The 26481-nt window shown below is 44.7% G+C and overlaps 1 protein-coding gene across 10 annotated transcripts in view; it reads left to right on the top strand.

Moving 5' to 3' along the window:
• Positions 1-26481, top strand: part of SRPK2 (SRSF protein kinase 2) — a 323924-nt gene that overhangs the window by 228964 nt on the left and 68479 nt on the right. For all 10 annotated transcript variants that reach the window (XM_075064668.1, XM_075064662.1, XM_032787351.2 and 7 more), the window contains 4 exons: positions 967-1132; positions 6986-7011; positions 9121-9367; positions 24148-24627. In XM_075064668.1, coding sequence (XP_074920769.1) covers positions 967-1132; positions 6986-7011; positions 9121-9367; positions 24148-24627 — 919 coding nt within the window. The remainder of the gene's footprint in view (positions 1-966; positions 1133-6985; positions 7012-9120; positions 9368-24147; positions 24628-26481) is intronic.

Raw genomic sequence — 26481 nt, 5'->3', positions numbered from 1 at the left:
AATGGTTTATTTCCCTTTGTGGTAAGACTCAGAGCCTCTGAGTCTTGGGGTCCCCCAGGGAAGGTTTTGGGGAGACCAGAGGGAGCCAAAACCCTGGAATTTTTGGCTGGTGGCAGCGAGATCAAATCTAAGCTGGTAATTAAGCTTAGAGGAGTTTATGTTAGCTTCTCAGGTTATGAACGCTAAGGTTCAAATCTGAGTAGAAACGCTATGACACCCACACATTTAACTTTTAAAATTCATCATATCTTGAATGATTCTGGGAAGGGTTGGATTAAGAATGTGCTGTGTAATGTCTTGATAAAATGTTTAGAGGGGCACAGGGTTCTTGTGGATAAAGCACAGGGATTCTATTTTCCACACTGCCATAGACTTCTTCAGCGACATCAGATAATTCACTTAATCTGTCTGTTCTTAATGGTGTTGTGAGGCCTGGTTAATTTGTGATTGTAAAGTGCTTTAAGATTTTTTGATGGACAGTGCTGTAAAAGTGCCAATTAACATTATGAGGGTGTCATTTTTTCCTTGTTACCAATTTTACACCAGCATTTATGTAGATTTGTGTGATAATTTACAGGGTGCTTCCTGCATATAATGTACAAAATGTTCCCTTGGCTAAATAATCTGTGACGGCCAAGATTTTGTAACAAATAAACTTGGAATGCCAAAGGTGAAATAGATAAAAGTGGACAAATCATCATAACATGTTGGTCATGTTGGAAGCTAAGATAATATTGTAAATCTAAGGAAAATTACCTTTTGTTTAAAACAGTGCATAAAATATATTTGACTGTCTGAACATTCAGAATACTAACATCTTATAAAATACTTATATACTACATTGAAGTCAAGTTTTCATATTTTACTGCATTTTAATTAGAATAATTATTTAAACAGTAAAACAATGTATGTGTTTATCTTGGTCAGATTATGAAATTCTTTTTCAATTGATTTTGTTGTATACAGGTCCTTCAGGGTTTAGATTATCTACATAGCAAATGCAAGATCATCCATACAGATATAAAACCAGAAAATATCCTGATGTGTGTGGATGATGCTTATGTGCGTAGAATGGCTGCTGAAGCTACAGAGTGGCAGAAAGCTGGTGCTCCTCCTCCTTCTGGCTCAGCAGGTACAGTAATAGAGTTAAACTTGCTGTAAGTAAAACTGCATTGGAAAACAGATGATAATCATATTTAACTTGTTCTAGTTAGTGAATATTATATATTTGAAATAACTGAATTAAATATGTGAATGTTAATTACTTAAATGTATTCCTAGTTTAATGTAAGTATTAATTTAGACCACAGGAAAGCCATCTGAGGGATGTTTTCTGTTTCTCACATTGGTATGCTCCCAGTGTTCAGAGTACTGTAATATACGGAAATGATGTGCCTAAACAATCTTTCATATTTTTCAAGTTGGGAACTCAAATGACAACTGTTAGCTGCACTGGAGCCCTGCTATACTGCAATAGTCACAATAGTTAGTAACTTCAAATTGTTTTCCAATTCTGTCCCAAGTTCATTACCTTAAATTTCAATTTGTCTGACTTCTAATCTAGGCATTATAGTTAGATCTAGTGATGTCACAAAAGTCTTGGAATCCCTGATCTTTGACCTTTGAAAAGTGGATGTATTCTACATACATCAGTGTCCTCTTTTAGGTATTCTTTCCACTCACACATAAAATAGCTTGTGAAATTTGCTTAGGGTTCTTGCACAGTGTGGATGGCTAGAAGAGTTCACAGAGAAACAGTAAAGGGATACTTAGAGAAAATGTGGCTTTCTAATGGTCATCAGTCTTGTGGCTCCTGGTCATTTATCAATCCACTGTATCAGCCACAGGAATGGGGAAAAGATAATATTTAAGACAGCTATTATATAGCACTATGGAAAAATGTATAGGGAACAATAGTGGAGTTGTAGTTTAATAAATGTAGTCTGTTACAGCAGGAATCTAGCAACCTTTGCGGTTAAGGTTCCATAAATGTTTCCACGATCAAGCACGTTGTTTTCTGGTCTTCACAGTTTTCCAAAATATTCACCGTTTAGACTGAAACTTTTCAGGCCTAGTCTTTGCCTGAAGATGATTTTTTTTTTTTTTAAGTTTGAGTGAGAGTGGGTCAGCCATCTGGAATATTATATGCTTGATTTTAGACATGCATAAAGTTTTTTTTTTAAAATGTGTTGGTTGTGAAATAATGTGTGATCATGTAACTAAAGGCTGTATAGTAATTGCACAGGGAGGCAATAAAGATTGTCCTTGCAACCTTGCTGCTGTTTCCTGACTTTTGAGTGGCTCACTGTGCAACCTTAACGTTCTCTTCAATGAAGATATTTGATTGAATTATTTATATAGTTGGTTCTTAGCCAGTGGTAATTGTTACTTATAACACTTCCCCAGAACTGACTGAAGTTGAGTTTAGTATTTAGCTCTTTGCATAGTTCCACTTCTGAGCTACATGGTGTGATGGTGTTGAATTCTGAGAACCTGCTAAAAACCCGTACTCCTATTAGATCCAGAGGAGCACTCTGACTCACAGGTGCCAACTTTCATTGGAGCCGGGGGGTGCTTGTGCCCCTCCACCCGCCCCTTTCCAACTCCACTTCCTCCCTTCCCCATTGGATCCCTTTCCAAATCCCTGCCCTGGCTCCGCACCCCCTGACCCCACCCTGACTCCGCCCCCTCCCTGCCCCATTGGATCCTTCCCCAAATCTCCACCCTGGCCCCGCCTCTTCCCCAAGTGCTCTGCATTCCTCCTTCTCTCCCCACCCTCCCAGGCTTGCGCAAAACAGCTGTTTTGCTGCACAAGCACTGGGAGGGACTGGGGAGAAGCAGGATGTGGCAGCCCGCTCAGGGGAGAAGGCAGAGGTGGAAGTGAGCTGGGGCGGGTCGGGGAGCTGCTGGGGGGTGCTCGCGCCCCCTCCCTGCCCCATTGGATCTCTTCCCAAATCCCCACCCTGGCCTCACACCCCCGGGCCCCACCCTGACTCCGCCCCCTCCCTGCCCCATTGGATCCTTTCCCAAATCCCCGCCCTGGCCCCGCCTCTTCCCCAAGCGCTCTGCATTCCTCCTCCTCCCCCTACCCTCCCAGGCTTACATGAAACAGCTGTTTCACTGTGCAAGCGCTGGGAGGGAGGGATGAGAAGCAGGATGCAGCAGCCTGCTCAGGGGAGAAGATGGAGGTGAGCTGGGGCGGGGAGGAGCGGGGCGGGGAGCTGCCAGTGGGTTTTCCGCACCCACCAATTTTTCCCTGTAGGTGCTCCAGCCTAGAGCACCCATGAAGTCGGCGCCTATGCTCTGACTTAGCCAACTGTTCAGAACCGAAGCTGTAAAAGGGCTTTGCAGTCTCCATCTGCCTCAGTTCTTTTCTTTGCCTAGTTAGCTGCAATACTGCGACCTTTGCTCATGTCCAGAGAGCTTTTCTTAGTTTTTTCCATTTCCCCCCCCAGTAATTACTTTGTGTTTTCAGGAGTTTTTAGACTTTTCTTTTTCTTCTGTGCCATTGCATAGTTACTTCCAGGCTCAAAGTCGACTTAGTACATGGCTAGGGTCCTACCAACTTCACAGTCCATTTTGGTCAATATCATGGTCATAGGATTTTAAAAATAATAAATTTCATGATTTTAGCTATTTAAATCTGAGATTTCTTGGTGGTATAATTGTGGGGATCCTGACCCAAAAAGGAGTTGTGGGATGGTCACAAAGTTATTGGAGAGGAGGGGGTTTGCGGTACTGCTACCCTTACTTCTGTGCTGCTGCTGGCAGTGGCTCTGCCTCCAGAGCTGGGCAGCTGGAGAGCGGTGACTGCTGGCTGGAAGCCCAGCTCTGAAGGCAGACCCCCACCAGCAGCACAGAAGTAAGGATGGCATGGTATGGAGTTGCCACCCTTACTTCTGTGCTGCTGACTGCAGAGCTGGGCCCTTAATCATCTGCCATCACTCTGGCCGTTCAGCTCTGAAGGCAGTGCAGAAGTAAGGGTGGCAATACTGCAACCCTCCCTAAAATAACTTGGCAACTCCCCCTTGCAACTCCCTTTTGGGTCAGGATCCCCAATTTGAGAAATAGTGGTCTCCCCCCATGAAATCTGTGTAGTATAGGGTAAAAGCATACAGAAGACCAGATTTCATGAACTGTGATGCGTTTTTCATGGCCTTGAATTTGGTAGGGCCCTACACGTGGCTAATCTGGCTCTCAAAGATCCCTGAGAAGAGTTTATGATGTGTTTGGTGCCCTCTCTGTGTTCATAGTGTCAGATGTTCACATAGATTAATTTGTCTTGGGGAAGCTCATTCCCTCTGCTAATAGTTGGACCCTTTATACCACCGGTCTTCCGAGATGCCTACACCACAAAATTAGGTCAACTTTAGTCAAGTCAACCTACAGCCACCACAGCAATTAAATCGGCTGTTGTGTCTACATTGCCCTCCTTCTGCCCGTGATGTGTGTCCTCACCAGGAACACTTGCACCATCTGAAGTGAAGTACTGATAGCTGAATGGGGGCTCCCAGCTGAGCCCCCCTGCCCTGGAGCTGACAGCCAGAGCCCAAGATGAAATGTGAAATAATAGCAGCTGTGAAACTGACTAGAACAGGGGTCAGCAACCTATGGCACGCGTGCCAAAGACGACACACGAGCCATTAAAAATCCTGCCCAGCCTTGCCTGGCCCGCTCTTCTCTGCCCTCTGCCACCCCCTACCATGGGACAAGGGGCAGCGGACAGAAGCTTGGTCCTACTGGCTCCCCTGCCTCTTCCCGCCGTGTGCTGGGTTCCTGCCCCACCTTCTCCTCCTCCTCTCCGTCCCTCACTCCCTCCCTGCCGGCCAATCAGCTGAGGGAGGAGGTGGGGGAGACGCGGAGTCAGTGCACTCACTGCTTCCGGCAGGGACAGCGCCTTGGGGAAGCGGGGTGGAAATCGGGGCATATCCCCACCAGCCTCCTGCCGTGAGCACCCCCTGACCCCAGCCCACACACCCTGCCCTCTGCCCTGAGCCCTGTACCCCCTCACACACACCCAGCCCTCTGCTTGACTCCTTCACCCCCCCTACAACCCGAGCCCTGACTCTGGCACCCCCACACATACCCAGACCCCCCACAGCCCATGCCCTGACACCTGCACCCCCCTCACATGCCCTCAGTCCTTTGCCCTGACTCTTGCGCCCCCCCACATTCCCACCCCCACCCTGAGCACCAAACGGGAGCTCCTGCACCCCTCTCCCCACATTCCCACCTGCACCCCTCACACCAAATGGGAGCTGCCCAGGTAAGCGCTCTACACTCAAACCTAGTGCCCCAACCGTGAGCCCCTTCCCTCATTCTAGCTTCTGGCCAGATCCTACATCCCAATCCCCAGCCTGCTCCTTCACCCCCAGCCCTGTGCTCAGTGCAGAGAGAGTGGAAGAAAATGGACCAGAACCAGGGAGAAGGTAGGTACCCACTCTATGTGGGCAGGGCTGGGACCCTAGACGAGCAGTGGACTGAGCGGGTCCGGCAGCCAGGATCCCAGCTGGCAGGAGCCAGCGGATGGAACCCCTGAGCGGCAGCGGGCTGAGCCACTCAGCCCACTCCTGGTCTGGGGTCCCAGTTGCTGGCCCTGCACAGCCTGCTGCTGGTCTGAGGTTCTGGCTGCCGGGCCCTTGCCAGCCGGAGTCCCGGCGGCAGGCCCCGTTCAGCCCACTGCCGGCCTAGGTGAACAGATCTCCAGACCAGCAGTGGGCTGAGCGGGTCGGTGACGTAAGATCAACATTTTAATTTAATTTTAAATTAAGCTTCTTAAACACTTTGAAAACCTTGTTTATTTTACAATACAAATGTATGACTGGCACGAGAAACCTTAAATTAGAGTAAATAAATGAAGACTCGGCACACCGCTTCTGACAGGGTGCCGACCCCTGGACTAGAATGTCAGTTACACTGCTGTTAGGCTCCGTGCTGTGAAATTGAGCCCCTGACAGCTCGGTCAGTGCTGGGGTGGAGACTAGGCCTAGCTCTGAGCCCCTCTTCATTGACTTCAAGGGGGCCTCATACCTTGTCTCTGTGGAAGCCTACTCCCAAGCAGGAATTGATTTTTTTTCTGTTCAGTCCAACACCTTATTCAATTTTGTTGCTCTTCCCTGAACTACTACAGAGTTGTCAATATTTTTTTGGAAATGAGCAGTGGCACTTTCCATGGCTAGTTCTCTTTTTCTCTATACTACCCTTCCTACTGCTGATTGGTCACTCTTCGTGTTCTGGCTTCAGTCCACTTTCCTTCAAAGCCCCAGTGAGCACACATTTCTGCCAGTTCACTGCAGCCGCCTCCTCCTAGCTGCTGGTTCTCAGCCTGGTGGAAAGGTCAGGAACTGGTCATGGGGAGTTGAGTTGCATAGGAGTAGCTGGGATCCATGCAAGTTTCTGGCAGCAGGGAGGCTAGACTGGACTTGCTAAAGAGTCCTGACCTAACCCAGCTAGTGGAATAATTTTGTTTAAACTGTGTTATTCTGAATAAGAGACTTCTGCTTTATTCTCATAGTATATTGATCACTATATCTAGAGGGACAAATTTTAAAACTAAGTGCTTTTAAAGTGGGAAAATGAGTAGACTGTTAACAGTAAGACAGTATGAGTTGGGGAATTGTTTGTAGGTTCATAGATTCATGGATAAGACCAGAAAGAACCACTGTATTCATCTTGTCTGACTGCCTATATAGGCCACAGGATTTCCCTGAATTAATTCCTGTTTGATCTACAGCAGATCTTTTAGAAAAACATTCAATCTTGCTTTAAAAATTGCCTGTAATAGAGAATCTACTGCATATCACCTCTGTTCCAATGAAGACAACTAATTGTTTTAGGTTTATGGATACTTTTAAGGAAACAAAATACTACTGTACCGATAAATAAAAAAACTCAATATGTTCTATTTTATATTTTATTTCAGAATCCTTTTGTAAAAATGTACTTACATCATCCTGTGAGTTTGACTTTATTTTTTCTTTTTTAGTGAGTACTGCCCCACAACAAAAGCCTGTAAGTATATCTGTATAACTCGTATATAAACATCTTGCTGCCCTTTGTTATTATTAACTATTAGACTACTGACTTTTACATTCTATTCAGAAGCTCCTCTGACTATAGCTTTTGTCCTTAAATGAGCACTTTTTGTGCAGTTCTGCAGTCTTTGTTCATTTTTCATGATTTTGTAGCAAGTTATATCAAAAGTGGTCAAGGAGTTCTTTTCTAAAATACATTTTTTCTTTCATAGTAATGATACATTTATTTCAAAAAAGAAATATGAAATATAGGCAAAAATAGATAATTGCAATTTTTAAGCACAATATTTACCCTATCATGACTATTGATGCATTTTTTTAGCAGTCTACAAAGCTATAATAGTAGCTTCATGGGGAATGAAGTTGAGGAATTGCCATTTTTCATCTTTTTTATGGAATAATCCTGATCCTGCATGCTTACTGTTATGCCGTGTGAGCAGTCCGATTGACTTCAGTGATCTATTTCTGTGCTGCACAGTTGCTTGAAGATTATGGGGTCTATTCATGAACCTTTCAGAGCAGAAATTTGCCCTTCACTTCGTACACTTAAATCAATTATTTTGAATGACCACAAGAAGAAAACTTCCATATATATTAGAAAACTCAAAATACAAAAGATGCCTTATTAAAATTCAAAATGGAGTCAAAATGTTACAGTACAACTACATCGGTCTGCTGTCTCCAACCTGTTAATTTTTCTTCTGCTTGCTGTTACTGTACCTGGAAGTTCCTTTTTTCATTCCTTTCGGTATATAAAATTAGAGCTTTTATCACTTCATTCTGCCATTAGTGATGCTATGTTTTTGACATGAAGTGTGTAATAAAACTGGTTTTCATATTTATGGAGTTGTAACTAAACAGCACATAAATTATTTAAAATACCGCATATACTCGATCATAAGCTGATTCGTTTATAAGCTGATCCCTAAAAAGATAGATAAGAAAAATAGAAATTTTTTATGACCTGTTCATAAGCTAACCCTATAATTCAGGGGTCAGCAAACTTTGGCTCCCGGGCCATCAGGATAAGTCGCTGGTGGGCCAAGATGGTTTGTTTATCTCGAGCGTCCACAGGCACGGAGGTAAACCTAAGTAGACAAAGTGTCCCAGCGCACCAGCTGCTTACTCTAATGAGCCGGGACAGCAACTGGTGGGGAAATTTTTTGTGGGGGAGAAGCTGGGGCTCAGGGGAGTAATCTCACTCTCCCCATCCCATCCCTTCCCACCTTATCTGGGGAGGGACAGGGGAAGATGTCTCTGGCCTGGCTGGAGCTGCTCTGGCAGGCTGGGCAGCACAGCCGCAGCATGCTCCAGCGAGCTGGGCCAGGCAGCATGGCTGCAGCCTGTTCTGGGGGGCGGGGCCAAGCGGCATCGCTGCAGCCTACCAGCCTTGGAGCTGCAGCTGCTTTGGAGGCTGGGAGGAGAGCAGCGTGGTCAGAAGCGGAGAGACTCTGGCCCCGCCTCTTCCCTTCTGGCTCTGCTGGCTGTGCTGCCTCTCCTTGCTCTTTCTGTTGGGGGCAGGGACTGTGTCCCACCTCTCCCTCTCTATACTCGTTCATAAGCTGACCCCCTTCTCTGGTGCTTCCCTTTTTTACTAAAAAAATTCGGCTTATGAATGAGTATATACGGTATTTCTTCACCTTTTTACATCCATTTTTTGATTGTTAGCAGCTGTTTTTTCACTGAGTTGGGATACCAGAAGAATAATTAAAACATTTGTACGTTGTTAGCAGAGTACCTTCCATATTCATGAACGTGATCAACGGTAGTCTAAAGGTTAAGGATGTTGCAGTTGAGTAAGATTAAATGAATCAAGTCAATTTTACTGTACCATTTTCCATATAATCTGCTTTTTAGTTTCATTAGCAGAATACTCCTGGCCTGAGGTTGTGTACTTTTTTTTTTTTTGCTTTACATAACATGAAGTGCTTTTTGAGATGAAGATTAAATGGAGAACAGAAATACTTTAATATGGTACATAATATCCAGAATTTGCAAATAGAAAGCTATCAAAAATTATTTAAACTTTGATGTGAGATGCTTGGAAGAATAATCAGTTGACGTTATTTATCTTTGTTAAATGTAGGTTGGGAAAATATCTAAAAACAAAAAGAAAAAACTGAAAAAAAAACAGAAGAGGCAAGCTGAGCTACTAGAGAAACGCCTGCAGGAAATAGAAGAACTGGAGCGGGAAGCTGAAAGGAAAAAAATAGAAGAAAATGTAACCTCAGCTATGCCATCAAATGAGCAAGAAGATGAGTACCACCTAGAGGTCAAGCTAAAAACAGCTGATTTAGAAGAGGTAGCAGATGAAGAGCCTGGGAATGATGATGGTTAGTAACTTCTATTTTATTGATACTGAAACTAATTTGTAGTCTGAGATGGAACTTGAATTGTACTTTCTGAGACTGGTTTATCTTAATTATGCATTAATCCCACAAAATCTCTAAAACGAATAGGTTTTCTATTATACACAGTGTAGCTGTAACCATGTCAGTCCCAGGGTATTAAAGACATACCGTGGGTGAGATAATATCTTTTACTGGACCAACTTCTGTTGGTGAGAGAGAGAAATTTAATATTTTTACTTTGCTGTTCTTCAGGTGCTTGTCCATGTGTGTATTCAGCTATAGCTGCATATCTAAATTCCTTCTAAGCTGTCCAGCTGCATGGCTGGCCAGCAGTCTATCAAGTACCATGCACTTCAGCTGCCCCTGTCCCCACTGCTGCACTACTCCTTCCCTCTGCCTTGGAGTCCCTGGCCAACGGCTCCCAGGAGTCTCCTCCTTGCTGTGCAGAGTGGGATGGAGGTGGGTTCGCTGATGTCAGGATGTCCCTCCTCCCTTGGTTCCTGTACCCCATCTCTGCAGGCGGTGGGCGGTGGGGGGAGATACGATAGGGCTCAAGAGTGGGATGTGCTGGTGGTGGCTGCTGCTGTGTCTGAAGAAGGCTTCAGATTGGTGAGTGCTGATCTACTTAAAGGGGCAGTGCGTGTCTTTCTCTCTCACACACACACATACTCTCTCTTTCACACTCATGTCCCAACACATACTTGTATTATTGTTGTTGTTACATCTTGATACTTCCTGCAATGCACATATATTCTTTGTAATTTTATTCTTTCAAAGTGCTGTTATTTGAGTTTTTTGACTGGTCTATGCATTTAATAATTTTTATTTCTCTCTTATGCTTAAATTTAATTCTTTGAATACTGAGTTCTAAAATGCCTAACATGTCCTGGCTGGAGTAATTATCCCTATGGTAACTTATTAAAAATATATATTATATCTAGGTTTTTTGTGTTTACTAGTGGTGCCCATCCGCACGTTACCTCGATATTGGTTCACATAAAATTCATTCTGCACATGAATAGAAAAAAATAGTGGGAACGTGCTGCACATGTGTCCATGCATGTGAGATCACAGATATATATTTTGTTAGGAGTGTCTTCTTGGTCTACGCGTGCGCCTAGACTTCTCTCATCACTCTACTGGGGATATGGAGGACCCCAACTGCTACTTCTGTTCCTTCTCATCCCCATTGGCCTGAGATGGAACCCTTCTGTGTCTGCATTCCTTAGCTTTGGCTTTCTCATTAATGTGGACACAGCAGCAAAATGAGGACAGACACATGCATGGAATTAAGTGGCAGGCCACAGCTTTTATTAAACTTTTAACCCAAAAGAGGGGCACTACCCACCCATCACCTATAGTCTCCTATATCAGACATTTAATTGGTGCCATTGTGGGGATTACAGGGCTCCTCACTATATAACCTGTAAGTTGTGTCAGGGTTACAGAGCTTCTTATCATGTAACCCCTAATGTGTGAGAGACTCTCCTCAGCCTGCCCCCCAGGCATCAGCTCTGTGAGTCCTAGCACCCTTCCCCCCATGAGACCTCAGCTTGCAAGGGGTACAGGGTCTGACCTTGGCCCACAAAGACCACAAGATCTGACCTTATCAGGTGAGCTCAAGGCCCATCACCTAATTGCCAGGTCTTCTGCCTCTGGGAAACATTTATTTTAGTCTCATGACTGCACTGGAAACTGTCCGCGAGTTGCAATGAGTAAGCAACAGCACTCCAGTACCTTAGTTAGGTACCATGCACATTTCTACTTAACCCACTGTGGCATGCAGACACTCTGAGGAAGACAAAAAAACTCCCTGGTTCTCTGCCAGTTGGCCCATGGGAGAAGAAATCCTTCCTGACCTCCTGAACAGATGCTCGGCTTGACCCACAGCATCTGTCAGGCAGGGTTCCCATTCCTAGTTCAAATGGGTAGGGTGGGCTGCTGGAATGGAACCAGAAGAGGCTCCACATGGCTCCTGCACTGGGTTACATTCTTGGATCTGGGCCAATCAGCACCCCTCTTCTCCAGCTGGCCAAAGGGTGCCAGAGACTCCCATGGGAGGTGCTACTTATTGTCCCTTGGCAAGCGCCTCCCTCCCTTGCTACTGGGACTGTCCCACTTTCACTGCCAGCCCCATGAATTTTCCCATTTGTTGATGTGGGTGGGCGGCATTTTGTAAATACATTTAGGTAGTGTTAGGATAGTTTTCTTTGTATATAGTATAGTTAGGCTTGGAAGAATTGGATTTTTATTAATATATGTTGGTAAACATCAGTTTCACTGTCCACACACTAACAAAAATGATTAATTGATAATCACAATTTATAGATAGGCAAAGTAAGAAAAATGCTGCTTGAGAATTTGTCACGTTTTTGATTTAAGATATTTTGACATGATGTTGACAATTTGTGTTTTAATAGTTACAAAGCTTAACTGTATGAATATCATGTCTACTGTCATTACATAATTATTGTCTGACACCCCCAACTGTGAAAATTTAAACTGATAAGAATAAAAAAAGCTTAAAAATAAACATTGATGATATCTGTTGAAATTATATTAAAAAAATCAAATTCCGCCAAGCCTAAGGAAAGTTTAATGTACGAGTTGGCTGCTTGGCTGTATCTGTAACTATTGTAGTTTTATTCAGGGGTTTTACTCCTCCTTGATTTTTTTCCCTATCTTTCATTTATTCTTTTAGTGAGGGAAGTTTTCTTTAATGATGCCAAAATCCACTGGCTTTAAATTTTGTGACTTTTGTGTGAGGCTCACATGGCTATCAGTGACTATCACATCAAATTACAGAGGATGAATATAAACCAGGGGTTGGCAACCTTTCAGAAGTGGTGGGCCGAGTCTTCATTTATTCACTCTAATTTAAGGTTTCGCATGCCGGTAATACATTTTAACATTTCAGAAGGTCTCTTTCTATAAGTCTATATTATATAACTAAACTATTGTATGTAAAGTAAATAAGGTTTTCAAAATGTTTAAGAAGCATCATTTAAAATTAAATTAAAATGCTGATCTTACGCCACCAGCCTGCTCAGCTCGGTGCCAGCCTGAGGTTCTGTTCACCTAGGCCGGACTGTGGACTGAGCAGACCTGCGCCGGGACCCCAGACCTGGGGAGGTTCAGGGTTGGCAGAAGGCTGGGAAGGGGTTCAGGGTAGAAGGCTGAGTGGGGGTTGGGTTTCCAGGGTCAGGGCAGAGGGCTGGGGGTAGTGGATGGGGTGCAGCAGAAGTCTGGTGTGTGGGGGGTTCAGGACAGCAGGGATGGGACTGTGGGGATGCACAGCAGAAAGGCTGGGTACGTGTTGGGTAGTCCGGGGTTCAGGGCAGAGGGCTAGGGGTGCAGGCAGAAACGGGTGTGGGGGGGGGTTTATATCAGAGGGAGGGCAAAGGCTGAGGGATATTGGAGGTGAAGGGCAGAATGCTTGATTGGTGGGGGGGTCCAGGGTAGAAGAGACTGGAAGGTGGGGGAGTGCGCAGAAGCCTGCAGAGGGCCAGGTCAAGGGCCAGAAGGCTGGAGGGTATGGGGTTGCAGAGCAGAAGCTGGAGTGTGTGTGGCAGGGGTCAGCGGCAAGGGAGGCTAGGGAAATGAGATGCACAGGCAGAATGCTGTGGTGTGTTGGTGCGTCAGAAGGCAGAGGCTGGGGTATGCGGGGGTGCAAGGCTAAATGCTGAGTAGTGTGTGGTGAAGTTAGCGCAGGAGGGGTATGAGGGGCTGAGAGCCAGAAAAGCTGAGTGTGGGGGGAGTACGGGCAGAGGGTATGGGGGCAGAGCAGAAATGACTGAGTGTGTGGGGGTAAAGGGGCAAGTGGTATGGGGGTGGCAAGAATAATGCTAAGTGTGTGTAGGAGGTCAGGGCAAAGGGCCTGGGATAGGGAGGTGAAGGGCAGAATGCGAGTTGTGGTGGGGGTCAGGAGTAGAAGAGACTGAGGTGTGGGGGAGTGCGGGGCAGAATGCTGAGTATGTGGGCCAGGATAGAGCAGAGGGGCTTTGGGGGATAATGGGGTTGGCAGAGGAGAGATGCTGAGTGTGGTGGCGGGGTCAGGGCAGAGGCTGAGGGGATGGAAGGTGCCAGGGCAGAATGCTGTTGTGTGTGATGGTCAGGGCAGAGGCTGGGGGTATGCGGGGGTGCAGAGCAGAAATGCTGAGTGTGTGGGGAAGGGTCAGGGCAGGAGGGCTGGGGGTATCGGGGGGTGCAGAGACAGAATGGGCTGTGTGTTGTTGGGGGGGGTCAGGGCAGAGAGTATGGGGTGCAGAGCAGAAATGCTGAGTTGTGGGGAGGTCAGGGCAAGAGGCCGGGTAGGGTGGGTGCAGAGCAGAATGCTTAGTGTTGTGGGGAAGGGCAGGTAAGAAGGCTGGGGGTAATGGGGGTGCAGAAAGCAGATCAAAATGCTGAGTGTGTGTGGGGGGTCAGGAGTAGAGAGTATGGGGGTGCAGAGCAGAAATGCTGAGTGTGTGGGAGGGTCAGAGGCAGAGGGCTGCGGGTATGGGGTACAGAGAACAGAAGCTGATGTGTGCGGGGGTCAGGGCAGAGCGTATTAGGGGTGCAGAGCAGAATGCTGAGTGTGGGGGGGGGTCAGGGCAGAGGGCTGAGGGGTATGGGGGGTGCAGAGCAGAATGCTGAGTGTGTGTGGTGGTGCAGGGCAAAATGCTAAGTGTGTGTGAGGGTCAGGGCAGAGATACGGGGGTGCAGGGCAGAAGGCTGAGAGTGGGAGGGGCAGGGCAGAGGGCTGGGGTGCTTGGCTCGTGGGGGTGCTCCCTGCCCCATGCCCTGAGTGGCTTTTACTGCAGGGGGCTGGAAGGGACATGCCCTGTTCCACCCTCTTCCCCCAGGCTCCGTCCCTATCTCTCTCTGCATCCTCTGCGGAGCTGCCTGCATGCTGCCGCTCTTCCCCCTCCCCCTCGCAAGGACCATCAACTGATTGGCTCAGGGACGGAGAAGAGGTGGGGCAGGAAAGCACCACGCTGGGGGAAGAAAGGGGGGAGGGGGAAGCTTGGCTGCTGCAGAACCAAGCTTCTGCCTCCTGCTCCTGCAGGGGAGAGTGATAGGCGGGGGGGCTGAGTTAGGCTAGGGGCCGGGACGGTGGCAGCAGCTGCATGCCGCTCAAAATCGGCTCGCGTGCCGTGCCGCAGGTTGCCGACCCCTGATACAAACAAATAACACAAGTATGTAGGGACAAAATTAGAAAAGCCCAAGGCACAAAACGAGATCAAACTTGCTAGGGACATAAAAGGAAGCAAGAAAATATTCTACAAATATATTAGAAGCAAGAGGAAGACCAAGGACAGAATGGGCCCATTACTCAATGAGGTGGGGAGAGACAATAACAGAAAATGTGGAAATGGCAGAGATGCTTAATGACTTCTTTGTTTCAGTTTTCAGCAAGAAGGTTGGTGGTGATTAGGCATCTAAAATAGTGAATGTCAGTGAAAATGAGGTAGGATCAGAGTCTAAAATAGGGGAAGAGCAAGTCAAAAATTACTTAGACAAGTTAGATGTCTTCAAATCACCAGGTCCTGATGAAATGCATCCTAATATACTCAAGGGGCTGACTGTGGAGATATCTGAGCCATTAGCAATTATCTTTCAAAAATCATGGAAGACAGGAGACACTCCAGAAGACTGGAAAAGGGCAAATATAGGGCCTATCTATAAAAAAGGGATGGTCTAGATTAGGGGTTCTCAAACTTTTGTACTTGTGACCCCTTTCACATAGCAAGCCTCTGAGTGCGATCCTCCTCCCCACATCAATTAAAAACACTTTTTATTGTATTTAACATCATTATAAATGCTGGAGGCAACGCAGGGTTTGGGATGGAGGCTGATAGTTCTTGACATCCCCCATGTAATAGCCTTGTGACCCCCTGAGGAGTCCTGAAGCCCAGTTTGAGAATCCCTGGTTTAGATAATACTTAGTCCTGCCATCAGTGCGGGGGACTGGACTAGATGACCTCCCGAGGTCCCTTCCAGTTTTATGATTCTATGATCACTGCTTTTTTCATTTAGGAGAGTCACACATCCCTGCGAATTGCCACATCTTCAAAATGTTCTCTGTGGCCTGGTCTACACTTTGTGGGGATGGGGGGGGGATCGATCTAAGATATGCAACTTCAGCTACGAGAATAGCATAGCTGAAGTAGACGTATCTTAGATCAACTTAGAATCACTTACTTCGCATCCTCGCAGTGCGGGATCGACGGCCGCTGCTCCCCAGTCGACTTTGCTTCCACCTCTTACCAAGCTGGAGTTCAGCAGTTGACGGGAGAGCGATCGGGGATCGGTTTATTGCGTCTACACTACACGCGATAAGTCAATGCCTGATAGATCGATCGCTACGTGCCGATCCGGCAGGTAGTGTAGACGTACCCTAAGAGAACCAACAAAATACAGGGAAGCAAGGTTAAAAATGTATTTGTTAGCTTGCTCCACATGGACAGCCTTAGATCTGAATCCCTCTGACCCCCTGTACAATGGACACCAGAATTGAAGAGCGACTCATTGAACACGGTATCCATCCAGGGCACAGTCCTGAAAGGAATATGGTAGGCAGTCTCCAGGGGTGTTAAGAAAGGGTAATGGGAGACACTCTCTAAGAAGATGAGGAGCAGAACCCCCGCTACGCACCCCCCAAAATCTTCAGGGCAAGAGGGGAGGGTGAAATTCTCTGCTGCTATGGAGACGTAACATCCTAGTTTGTGTACTGATGAAGCTTTGAAGGCAGAAGATACTGACAGTTCGGTATTGGAACAAAAATATTTCGGCACACAGAATCTCACTGAGCACAGCCCCCATCATTACTGAAGAAGTTGATGCTGACTGCATCTGTTCTGTTGTCATCGGGAAAACCTTCTCCACTACGTAAACCATTGGTTCTGGCAAAGTCACCGACACTGGGTAAACATTCTGCACCAATAATGCCCTTGGCTCTGGGGAAATACTTGGCACTGATAGACTTTCGGCACCACGTACACTGGTACTGATCACTTCATTTCAGGGACCACACATCTTTGCCAGCACTGGTACTGAGTGATTTGCAGATATCTGGTGAACCTGAACCCCATTTTGTCACAAAATATATATTTGTCCCAGCTACAAGTTACAAGACTTCCACCACTACCAACTGACTCTCTGGTACTGATTGTAAGTCAGACTCTACTGCTTACCACTACTGCCTCTGCTTCTCCTCCTTTTGAGTCTGAGGTCTCATAGTTTTCATCAGACTGACATCAAGGTGGTTTTAGATTTTCCTGATTTCTCCCTTTGGGAGCCATCCCTTGATACTCAGTTTGAAAGAGGATCTAGGATGTAGCACGATTCTGTGGGTGGAGTTTTCTGCCTTACCAAGTGCAATGGTACCCACCTGCTTGGGCCCCATCTCTTTTCATATAGTACCCCCCACTCGCCTTTTTCGAATGCCTGGGCTATTTATAGGAAGCATTACCTCATACATCCTCATGTTCTTGGTGGGGGGTGGGTGACTCAGAGATGTCAGCCCACTCAGTCTCAGGAACGACCAGTGCGAACCCAACAATTAGAGGAGCAGTCAGCGGAGGAAGAACATCCCACAGAGGAAGACATGTAAGTTCCACAAGCCGTTGCCTCTGCCACCTCCTCTTCACATGAGGCAATGATTCTTTCACCACTACCATGTCCGAACAATTATAGGATTTTTCAGGACCTAATGAAACGAGTAGCTGAGACTTTCCAGATTCCTCTGACGTATATTCAGGAAGCACCTCATAAACATTTCGACATCTGACATACTACCATGCTAGGATGAAGTGCTCTGCCTGTTAATGAGGTGCTATTAGAGCCTACTACATCTTTCTGGCAGACGCCAGTAATTATTTCTCCAGTGTCCAAGAGAATGAACAGAAAGTATTGTGCCATCTTAAGGGGGTGGGATACCTCTTTTCCCACCTGGTCCAAGATTTACTAGTTGTGGTGGCCACAAATGAATGGAGTAAGCAGCACCACTTTAAGGTCTTGTGTACACAGTGGGGGAACGTGCTCTATGTGTGTGTGTGTGAGGGGGTGATTTCTAAAGAATACTAACATGCGATGCATTAATTGGTCTGTGTAGACCTTACTAATGTGTTTTAACATAGTGCTGTTTGAAACAGTACTAGGTTAAAGCATACTAGGGAACTTTTAATGCACACCAGCAGGGTCAACATAGACCGATTAATGTGCAACACATTAGTGTACTTTTGAAATCTGACATTTGTGTAGCATGTTACACCACGCTGTAGACAAGCCCTTGGATGACACCATATGAAAAGGAACTGAAATGCTTGGATGAAAAAATTATTCATCTGCAAACCTGCAACTCAGGATTTTGAACTGTCAGGTTCCCAAGGCCAAAAATGATTTTAATTATAATAAATTCATAGACTTTATTGATAAATTGCACAGGAATACAGAGAGCAGTTCCAGTCTTTAATCACTGAAGCTCAGCCGAGGTCCTTGTTGCAGACAGTGTTGTATGCTGCCAATACAGCTTCCCACTGGATAGCAACATCAGTAGTGATGCATCAAACTTTGTGGATTCAGTCATCTGGAATCCAGAGGGAAGTCCAAGCCATAGTGGAGGATTGTCCATTTGATGGCTCAACCTCTTCAGCGAGAAGACTGATGAGTCCCTGCACATGCTCAAGGATTTCCTATTGATACTATGATCCCTTGATATTTTTATCCATACAATAAAGAGGAGATATAATAGATCTCAGTCCTTCCCTAGAGACAGGATTATTAATAGCACTAGAGGCCTTCTGAGCCCCAAAGGAAGTGACAAAAATTTCAGAAGAGTCAATCTTCTACTGCCCTGGCTCCTTGTTGTATTTGTCTGCAACTAATAAGTTTTCCTTTTGACAGTCCAGTTAGGAGCTGCGAGTTGATCATTCTACCAGATCTCCCATCTCTCTTCTTGCCTACTATTTGGGAACTGTATTTTCCTATTTTGGGAGTATAGATCAGTAGCTCACTGCCAGCGTGTCCCCTGGCAGCTGCATGTAGCATAGTAGGGTCTTCCCTGCCTACAACCACTCTGGCCCTGCAGTCATCTACTTCCTCTCATGACTTGGCACTTCAGCCAGGTCACGTATAGTCCGACCCCTTCCAGAGTAAACCAAGTCCAGCACAATAGTAGTTTAGTCACAGGCCTGGATCCTTGCTTCCAGGGATCTTCACGTCACTATCCTCAGTGGGCTGATAAGGGAACCTAGGCCCACCCTCTATTGTTGGGTTCCTGCTGGGGATCCTGTAGTAAGCAGATACATTCTGGCTATTAAATCCTCCCTCTTCCTGTCTCTAGTCCCTTTCTTACAGGGCCTTCTTGGGCTCACTCCTCTACAGATCCCCAAAGGAAAGTAGATTAGTTACGGTGAAAAAGGCAAATATGAAGGTCCTGCACCAGATCTACCTACCCCAAGGAAGCTCTGGCATCTAGCAGTTTCAGGATAGCCTCTGGCCTAGCCTGGCCTTGCTCCAGGCTGTCGGTCTGTTTCCCGTGGTCCCAGCTAGGCCCTCCCACTCCTTCTGCCAGTCAGCCCGTACTGAGCTGGGCTTTTTCCTCTTTTAATGCCTCCCTCTAGGCTTGACACTTCTCGCAGGTGTAATGGGGTTTGGGTTACTGAGCCCACAGATTCTTATTAACCTCTTCCTGGCCAATAGGGGTTGTATCGGAGGGCATGATGGAACTGACTATAATTGGACAAACGGGTCCTAACATGATATCATTTGGCTGTGGGATTCATTTCCATATTTACACCTACCATTCACCCACCTTCCATTTCCTTTTTCAGAAACCCTGTCATAATAAGCTTTTTTTTTAGAATAGGATTCTCTCCTAGCTCTCAAAGCAATAGAGGAGGGTCCTTGTCCTTACAGAGGGTCAGGCTTCTGTTCTAAGTTTTTCCTTATACCAAAGAAGATCCTTGTCCTCAGAATGCTCAGCACCTTCATTGGATTGATTGCAGCTTTCAACCTCTAGGATGCTTGTTTTAACATTGCCATGCATTTGGCACACAATATCAGGAGCTGTGGATATGACAAAGAATCAGTTCCCTGGTAAGAGGGCCCCATGAGTGTTTAGATTGACCTCACTCGACCAGGGTTGGCTGGACAGTAAAGTTGGGATGCAAAACGTGTGATCCCCAATTTGATCCAAAGATTACTGAGGTGGTCTGTCTTCTGGGAAATTATCAGCTTGAATTTCAACCCCAAAGGACCATATAAACAAGGAAGAAGTGTGCACCTCCTGAGGTCACCGCCACAACAACTAGATACTTCTACTTTCCCTCCCAAAGAAAGTGGAGTCAAAGACATTGCAGACCAGCCAGTTGGTCAGCAGATAATACACACTGCATGACAGTATCTGAGCCAGAAGAGCAGATCCTTTTTCTTTTCCTGAATAACTTTGCTTCTTTTTGTTTCCTTAACAGATGGAGGGATGCTTGCCAGAAAAGACTTGTCTTAGCCATTTTGCAGGGTGTGGGTTAGGGCTGGGGAGTCAGTGTGTGACTAAATAAGCCATTTAATCATTGGTTTCAATTACAACACAGAATACAAAGTGTACAGTGCTCACTTTATATTATTTTTTATTCCAAATATTTACACTGTGAAAATGATACGTATATACTCGTTCATAAGCTGATTTTATTTAGTAAAAAAGAGAAGCACCAGAGAAGGGGGTTGGCTTATGAATGGGTATAGAGAGAGAGAGATGGGACACAGCCTCTGCCCCCAATGGAGGGAGCAAGGAGAGGCAGCACAGCCAGCAGAGCCAGAAGGGAAGAGACGGGGCCAGTCTTTCTCCACTTCTGGCCATGCTGTTCTCCCCCGAGGCTCTGAAGCAACTGCAGCTCTGGGACTGGCAGGCTGCAGCTGTCCCGCTCGACCCCACCCCCCAGAGCAGGCTGTGGCTGCGCTGCCCAGCCTGTCAGAGCATGCTGCATCTGTGCTGCCCGGCCCAGCCCACTGGAAGATACTGCGGCCGTGCTGCCTGGTCTGGCCCGCTGGAGCAGGCTGCGGCCGCACTTCCCAGCCTGCTGGAGCAGCTCCAGCCAGGCCAGAGACATCCTCCCCTGACTGTCCCCAGATAAGGTGGGAAGGGATGGGATGGGGAGAGTGCGGGGGTTCCGGGCTAGAGTGGGGTCATATGGGGGGTAGTTACAGGGGTTACTGCTCTGAGCCCCAGCTTCTGCCCCCCCGCCCCCCCAAAAATTTCCCCACCACTTGCTGTCCCAGCCTGTCAGGGTAAGCTGCTGGTGCGCTGGGACACTTTGTTTACTTAGGTTTACCTCCGTACCTGTGGACACTCGAAGTAAACAAACCATCTTGGCCCACCAGTGGCTTATCCTGATGGCCCCGGAACCAAAGTTTGCTGACTCCTGAATTATAGGGTCGACTTATGAACAGGTCATAAAATTTTTCCATTTTTACTTACCCATCTTGGAGGGGTCAGTTTATATACGAACTGGCTTATGATCGAGTATATACGGTAAGTATTTTTCAGTTCACCTAATACAAGTACTGTAGTGTGATCTCTTTATTGTGAAAATGTACCTTCCAAATATAGACTTTTTTTTGTTACATAACTGCACTCAGAAACAAAGCAATGTAAAACTTTAGAGCTTACAAGTCCACTCAGTCCTACTTCTCGTTCAGCCAGTTGCTAAGACAAACAAGTTTGTTTAAATTTACGGGAAATAATGCTGCCTGCTTATTTACAATGTCTCCTGAAAGTGAGAACAGGCGTTCGCATGGCACTTTTGTAGCAGGCATTATAAGGTATTTACGTGCCAGATATGCTAAATATTCATATGCCCCTTCATGCTTCAACCACCCATTCCAGAAAACATGTTGTTCCATGCTGATGATGCTCCTTTAAAAAAATCGTGTGTTAATGAAATTTGCGAATGAACTCCTTGGGGGAGAATTGTATGTCTCCAGCTCTGTTTTACCCGCATTCTGGCATCTATTTCATGTTACAGCAGTCTCAGATGATGATCCAGCATATGTTGTTCGTTTCAAGAACACTTTCACTGCAGATTTGACAAAATGCAAAGAAGGTACCAATGTGAGATTTCTAAAGATAGCTACAGCACTTGTCCCAAGGTTTAAGAATCTGAAGTGCCTTCCAAAATCTGAGAGGGACGAGGTGTGGAGCATGTCTTCAGAAGTCTTAAAAGAGCAACACTCTGAGGTGGAAACTACAGAATCCAAACCACCAAAAAAAATAAAAAAATCAATTGTCTGCTGGTGGCATCTGACTCAGATGAAAATGAACATGCATTGGTCCACACTGCTTTGTATTGTTGTCGAGCAGAGCTCATCATCAGCATGAACACATGTCCTCTGGAATGGTGGTTGAAGCATGAAGGGACATATGAATCTGTAGTGCATCTGGCTTGTAAACATCTTACAACACCAGCTACAACAATGCCAAGTGGACACCTGTTTTCACTTTCAGGTGGACAATGTAAACAAGAAGCGGGCAGCATTATCTTCTGCAGATGTAAACAAACTTGTTAGTCTGAGCTATTGGCTGGACAAGAAGTAGGACTGAATGGACTCGTCGGCTCTAAAGTTTTATATTGTTTTATTTTTGAGTGCAGGTTTTTTTGTACATAATTCTACATTTGTAAGTTCAACTTTAATGACAAAAGATATTGCACTACAGTACTTGTATTGGGTGAATTGAAAAATACTATTTGTTTTTTACTGTGCAAATATTTGTAATAAAAATAATATAAAGTGAGCACTGTACACTTTGTATTCTGTGTTGTAATTGAAATCAATATATTTGAAAATGTATAAAACATCCAAAAATATTAAATAAATAGTATTCTATTATTGTTTAACAGCACGATTAATCACAATTAATTTTTTTAATCGCTTGACTGCCCTAGTTTTCTCTGATCAAATGGCCTTGAGGTAAAAACAACCTTAATTAAAGAGACTTTATTTAAATGTTAACAAATCATTTGGCTTAGGTCCTGAAAATCTATTATTACTACAAATGCTGACATAACTAAGCATCCTGAGGAAGTAACAGGACAATAAATTGCATCTTTATTACATAAAATTAATGTAGCTATAGAGTCATCTCTGATTCCACCTCTCTTTCTGTGCACATCTAAGTAATTTATTACTATTATTGTTATCTGCAAATCCTGCTGCTTCTTCCATAACATTTCTAAGATAAGCCTTTTGTTCTTCTTCCCATGTTGCTAAAAACTCCCTTTCAGGCCCTCATTATGTCTTGATTACTGTAACCCAGTGGTTTTCAACCTGCGGTCCGTGGACCTATGGGGGTTCACAGACTTTGTTTAAGATTTCTAAAGGGGTCCCCACCTACATTTCCACAGGGGTCCGCAAAGAAAAAAAGGTTGAAAATCACTCCTGTAACCAACTTCTCTCTTGTCTCCCCAACCTTCACATTGCCCCTCTCCATTCCAGGTAAAATGCTGCTTCTAGGATCACCTTTCTTGTCACTTGCTCTGGCCATATCTTGCATTTCTTTGAGGCCCTCTACTGGCTCCCTGTTTGCCACTGTATGAGATTCAGGGTTCTCGTTCTTGCCTTCAAGGACCTCCATAACTCTGCCCTTCCCTGCTTATCCACTCTTTACTCATTGCCACCACTCCCTTCATTCTGGCAGTGATGCTAGCTTTTAATGCCTATTTGGCCTCGTCTCCCTCAGCTTTACTAGGACTTTCTCTTACCTTGCCCCCTACACATGGAATGTTCCCCTTGAACTAATCAGTAAGGGCATTGCCCTCTTCTTCAGATCTCTTCCTGAGACATATTTCTGCTGGTCTTTATATGATGCTTTATTTGTTTATATCAACAAATAGAGATTAGGAGCCACTAAGTTGTACACATAACTACGTAACTTTATGATCTTATTTATGATTATCCTTGTCCTTCCTCCCTCATTCTCTCCTGCTGTTTGCTATGTCCACATGTGTCTTGTTTCAGTGTAGACTCTGAGCCTGCAAGCTATCCTGATTGGGCAGATCTTTATGCTTAGGGTCTTATCAAATTCACAGCCATGAAAAATGCGTCACAGACCGTGAAAACTGGTCTCCCGCCATGAAATCTGGTCCTTTGTGTGCTTTTACCCTATACTATACAGATTTCATGGGGGAGACCAGCGTTTCTCAAATTGGGAGTCCTGACCCAAAATTTATGATTTTAAAAATCCTATGACCATGAAATTGACCAAAATGGACCGTGAATTTGGTAGGGTTCTAATTATGCCCATGCAGAGTCCCTTTGAATTCAATGGGGCTCCACACAAGTACAGCTGTCCACACATACGTAACAGCCTGCAGGATCAGGGCTGCAGACTGTGAGCTCTTTGGAGGTGGACCATCTCTCCTGAGCATTAGTGCAGCACCTAGCATATTGTGACCTTTGGGCATTACCATAATACAAATTGTGAATAATAATAATAATAATGTGTTAGCTTTGCTGAAAATATTTTTTTTAAAACATGAATCTGAAATTGGAAAATAATCAGAGTTGTAATAGACAAGCATTTCCAAATAAAGAGTGAAATGAGATGCCGAATAAATGAAAAGACTTTAACTTAAAGTTGGAAATCTTTGTGGATTCGAGTAATATTCATTGTTTCTTTACACTGAAGTCCAGTAGTTATTGAGGAGTTAAAGATCATGAAAAATCATCTTTTCAAAAAGGTATATTGATGTATTATCTAATATGTTGTTCATTACATTCTTAAGGTGAAGCAGAAGATCAGGAGGAAAAAGAAGACACAGAAAAAGAAAACACTGAGAAAGATGATGATGTTGAACAGGAACTTGTCAACACAGACCCTACATGGATAGAATCCCCCAAAACAAATGGCCATATTGTAAATGGCCCATTCTTATTGGAACAACAGGTTGAAGATGAAGATGAGGAAGAGGAAGACTGCCCAAACCCTGAGGAGTATAACTTCAATGAGCCAAATGCAAAAAGTGATTATTCTTATAGTAGCTCCTATGAACAATTTAATGGTGAATTGCCAAATGGACGTCATAAAATTTCTGAGTCACAGTTCTCTGAATTTTCAGCTTCAGTGTTCTCTGGAGCTTTAGAATCTGTAGCTTGTGGTTCAGCTGTTTCTGAGGGATCATCTGTAACTGAAAGAGACCAGAGCAGCCCATCTCAGGATAGGAGCAGAACAGTTTCAGCATCTAGTACTGGAGATTTGCCAAAAAGTAAGTACTTGCCTCGTCTTGTAAATGCTTCTGTTTCTCTCAGAATTGTAGATGAAATCCTATTTTGGAATGGAATGATAGGTTTAAATGTTGTATGTTGTACCATAATTCTATTCAGTGACGTGTGCATTGAGAGCTTACTTTTTATTTAGATACTGATGAAATTATTTTAAACTAGCCTCTTTTGCTTATTTACTCCATATATTATGTTAATAGTAAATCTCAATTATAATTACTTTAAGTTTAATATTTTATCCATTTGGCTGGTTTAAGTTGTCATATGTCTTAACTATAAAGCCAGAAGCCAGAATACAAAACTTTCTTCACTTTAACTCCTGCATATTTATTGTATTTTTAAGAATAGGTTAAACTGTTGTATAGGTTTTCAGACGTACAGGATGGGGAATCATATAAGTACCTAGATAGATGTGCCATGTAAATTAAGCGGACACATGCATAGATATTTCTATATTTTGCAATCTTTACCTTACTGTAATGCATGTTACTAAAGTCAGTATGGTATGTGCTTTGCACTGAGATGGAGGGAGCTTGTAGGATCTCCTTGTTAACTGAGCCAGCCTCTGGTTCCATGAACTAGCTTTCATTTTTTTAAACAACAAAAATAAAATTAATGATAGTTATAATAATTAATAATAAATTAGTTTCTGCTCCTTTTAATTGTGAAGATTACCCCCCAAAAGTACACCACTCGCTAGGGCCAAAAGGTGGTGGTAGCAAAACCCTGTGGCTCTACTTTCACTTCAGAAGGCTTGGGACACTCTCTGTCCCTATCTTTCACCACAATTTATAAAGATGCAGTCAATTAAATTTAAGAATCATGCCATTAATCCTTCCCAAGATCCTTGAGCCATGGGGATATGCAGTTGCCAATACTGCAGGAGCTGCCTAGTGTTCCATTCATGGGATTCTGAGGAACCATGGTTGGGAGCATTATTGGGCTGGGATGGAAGTGGAAGAAGTTAGATTTTCAGGGGGAAGGATGTAGAAATGATTATTTTGAGGGGGAAGTATATTACTGAGGGATTGTCTCATGAATAGTCCTCTGTGATGGAACGTTTTTGTGGGAGAGCTCCTTATTAAAAGTTTTGTAGTACATCATAAAGTATAGGTGCTTTACAAGTGCTCATAGGTAGTAAGCCATTCTTTAGAAGTGATTGTTAACAGCTATTTGCTAAAGAATGGCTCTGTTGATTCCATGGTTTTGCCTTGTTATAATACAGGGTATCATATCAGCTGTACATCTGGGGTGGGTGTGCAGTTATTCCACCCTGCATGCCCTCTCCTCTCTTTTTCACCACGTTTGAAATTCCCTTGCAGAAGAATCACATTTGCACTGTTACTCCTGCACATGGCACTCAGCAATAGTAGTAAAACCTGAATGGGATTTGCCTCTGGTCATTTTCCCTCTAGTTTTGCTGTGCCATAAAAAGTGTTATGTGCAGGAGGAACACAGCCCTAAGGAAAGATTCTGTGCTTCATCTTCTGCACAGTCTGGGGGGGGACATTTTGAAGTGTGAGCACTGGTTAGTGACTAATAAACATATGAATTAAAAACAATACAATAAAGGTCAGACAGTTAGCTTAGTTAGCACTGAGCAGATGACCTCAGATGTGCCTGTGAGATATGGGAAAAACAAGTACAGGGTCTGTATTTTCTGTATGAATGGCTGACATTAAAAGTGCTGGTTTGGTGAGGTTTTTTTAGGGCTAGTTGTGATCTGTTTAGCCGGCTTCATTTAAAAACTGTGTGGGAGATTAGAGAGCACCAGGAGGTTTGGGAATCGTTACAGATGTGAGTGTTGAACAGAGCCAGGCATAGCAGTCTTTGAGCAT

This window comes from Chelonoidis abingdonii, chromosome 1 (genome assembly GCF_003597395.2).
Source record: "Chelonoidis abingdonii isolate Lonesome George chromosome 1, CheloAbing_2.0, whole genome shotgun sequence".
Classification (NCBI taxonomy): domain Eukaryota; kingdom Metazoa; phylum Chordata; order Testudines; family Testudinidae; genus Chelonoidis; species Chelonoidis abingdonii.
Note: the sequence above shows the minus strand (reverse complement) of the source record. Positions and strands in the feature narration are given on the sequence as shown.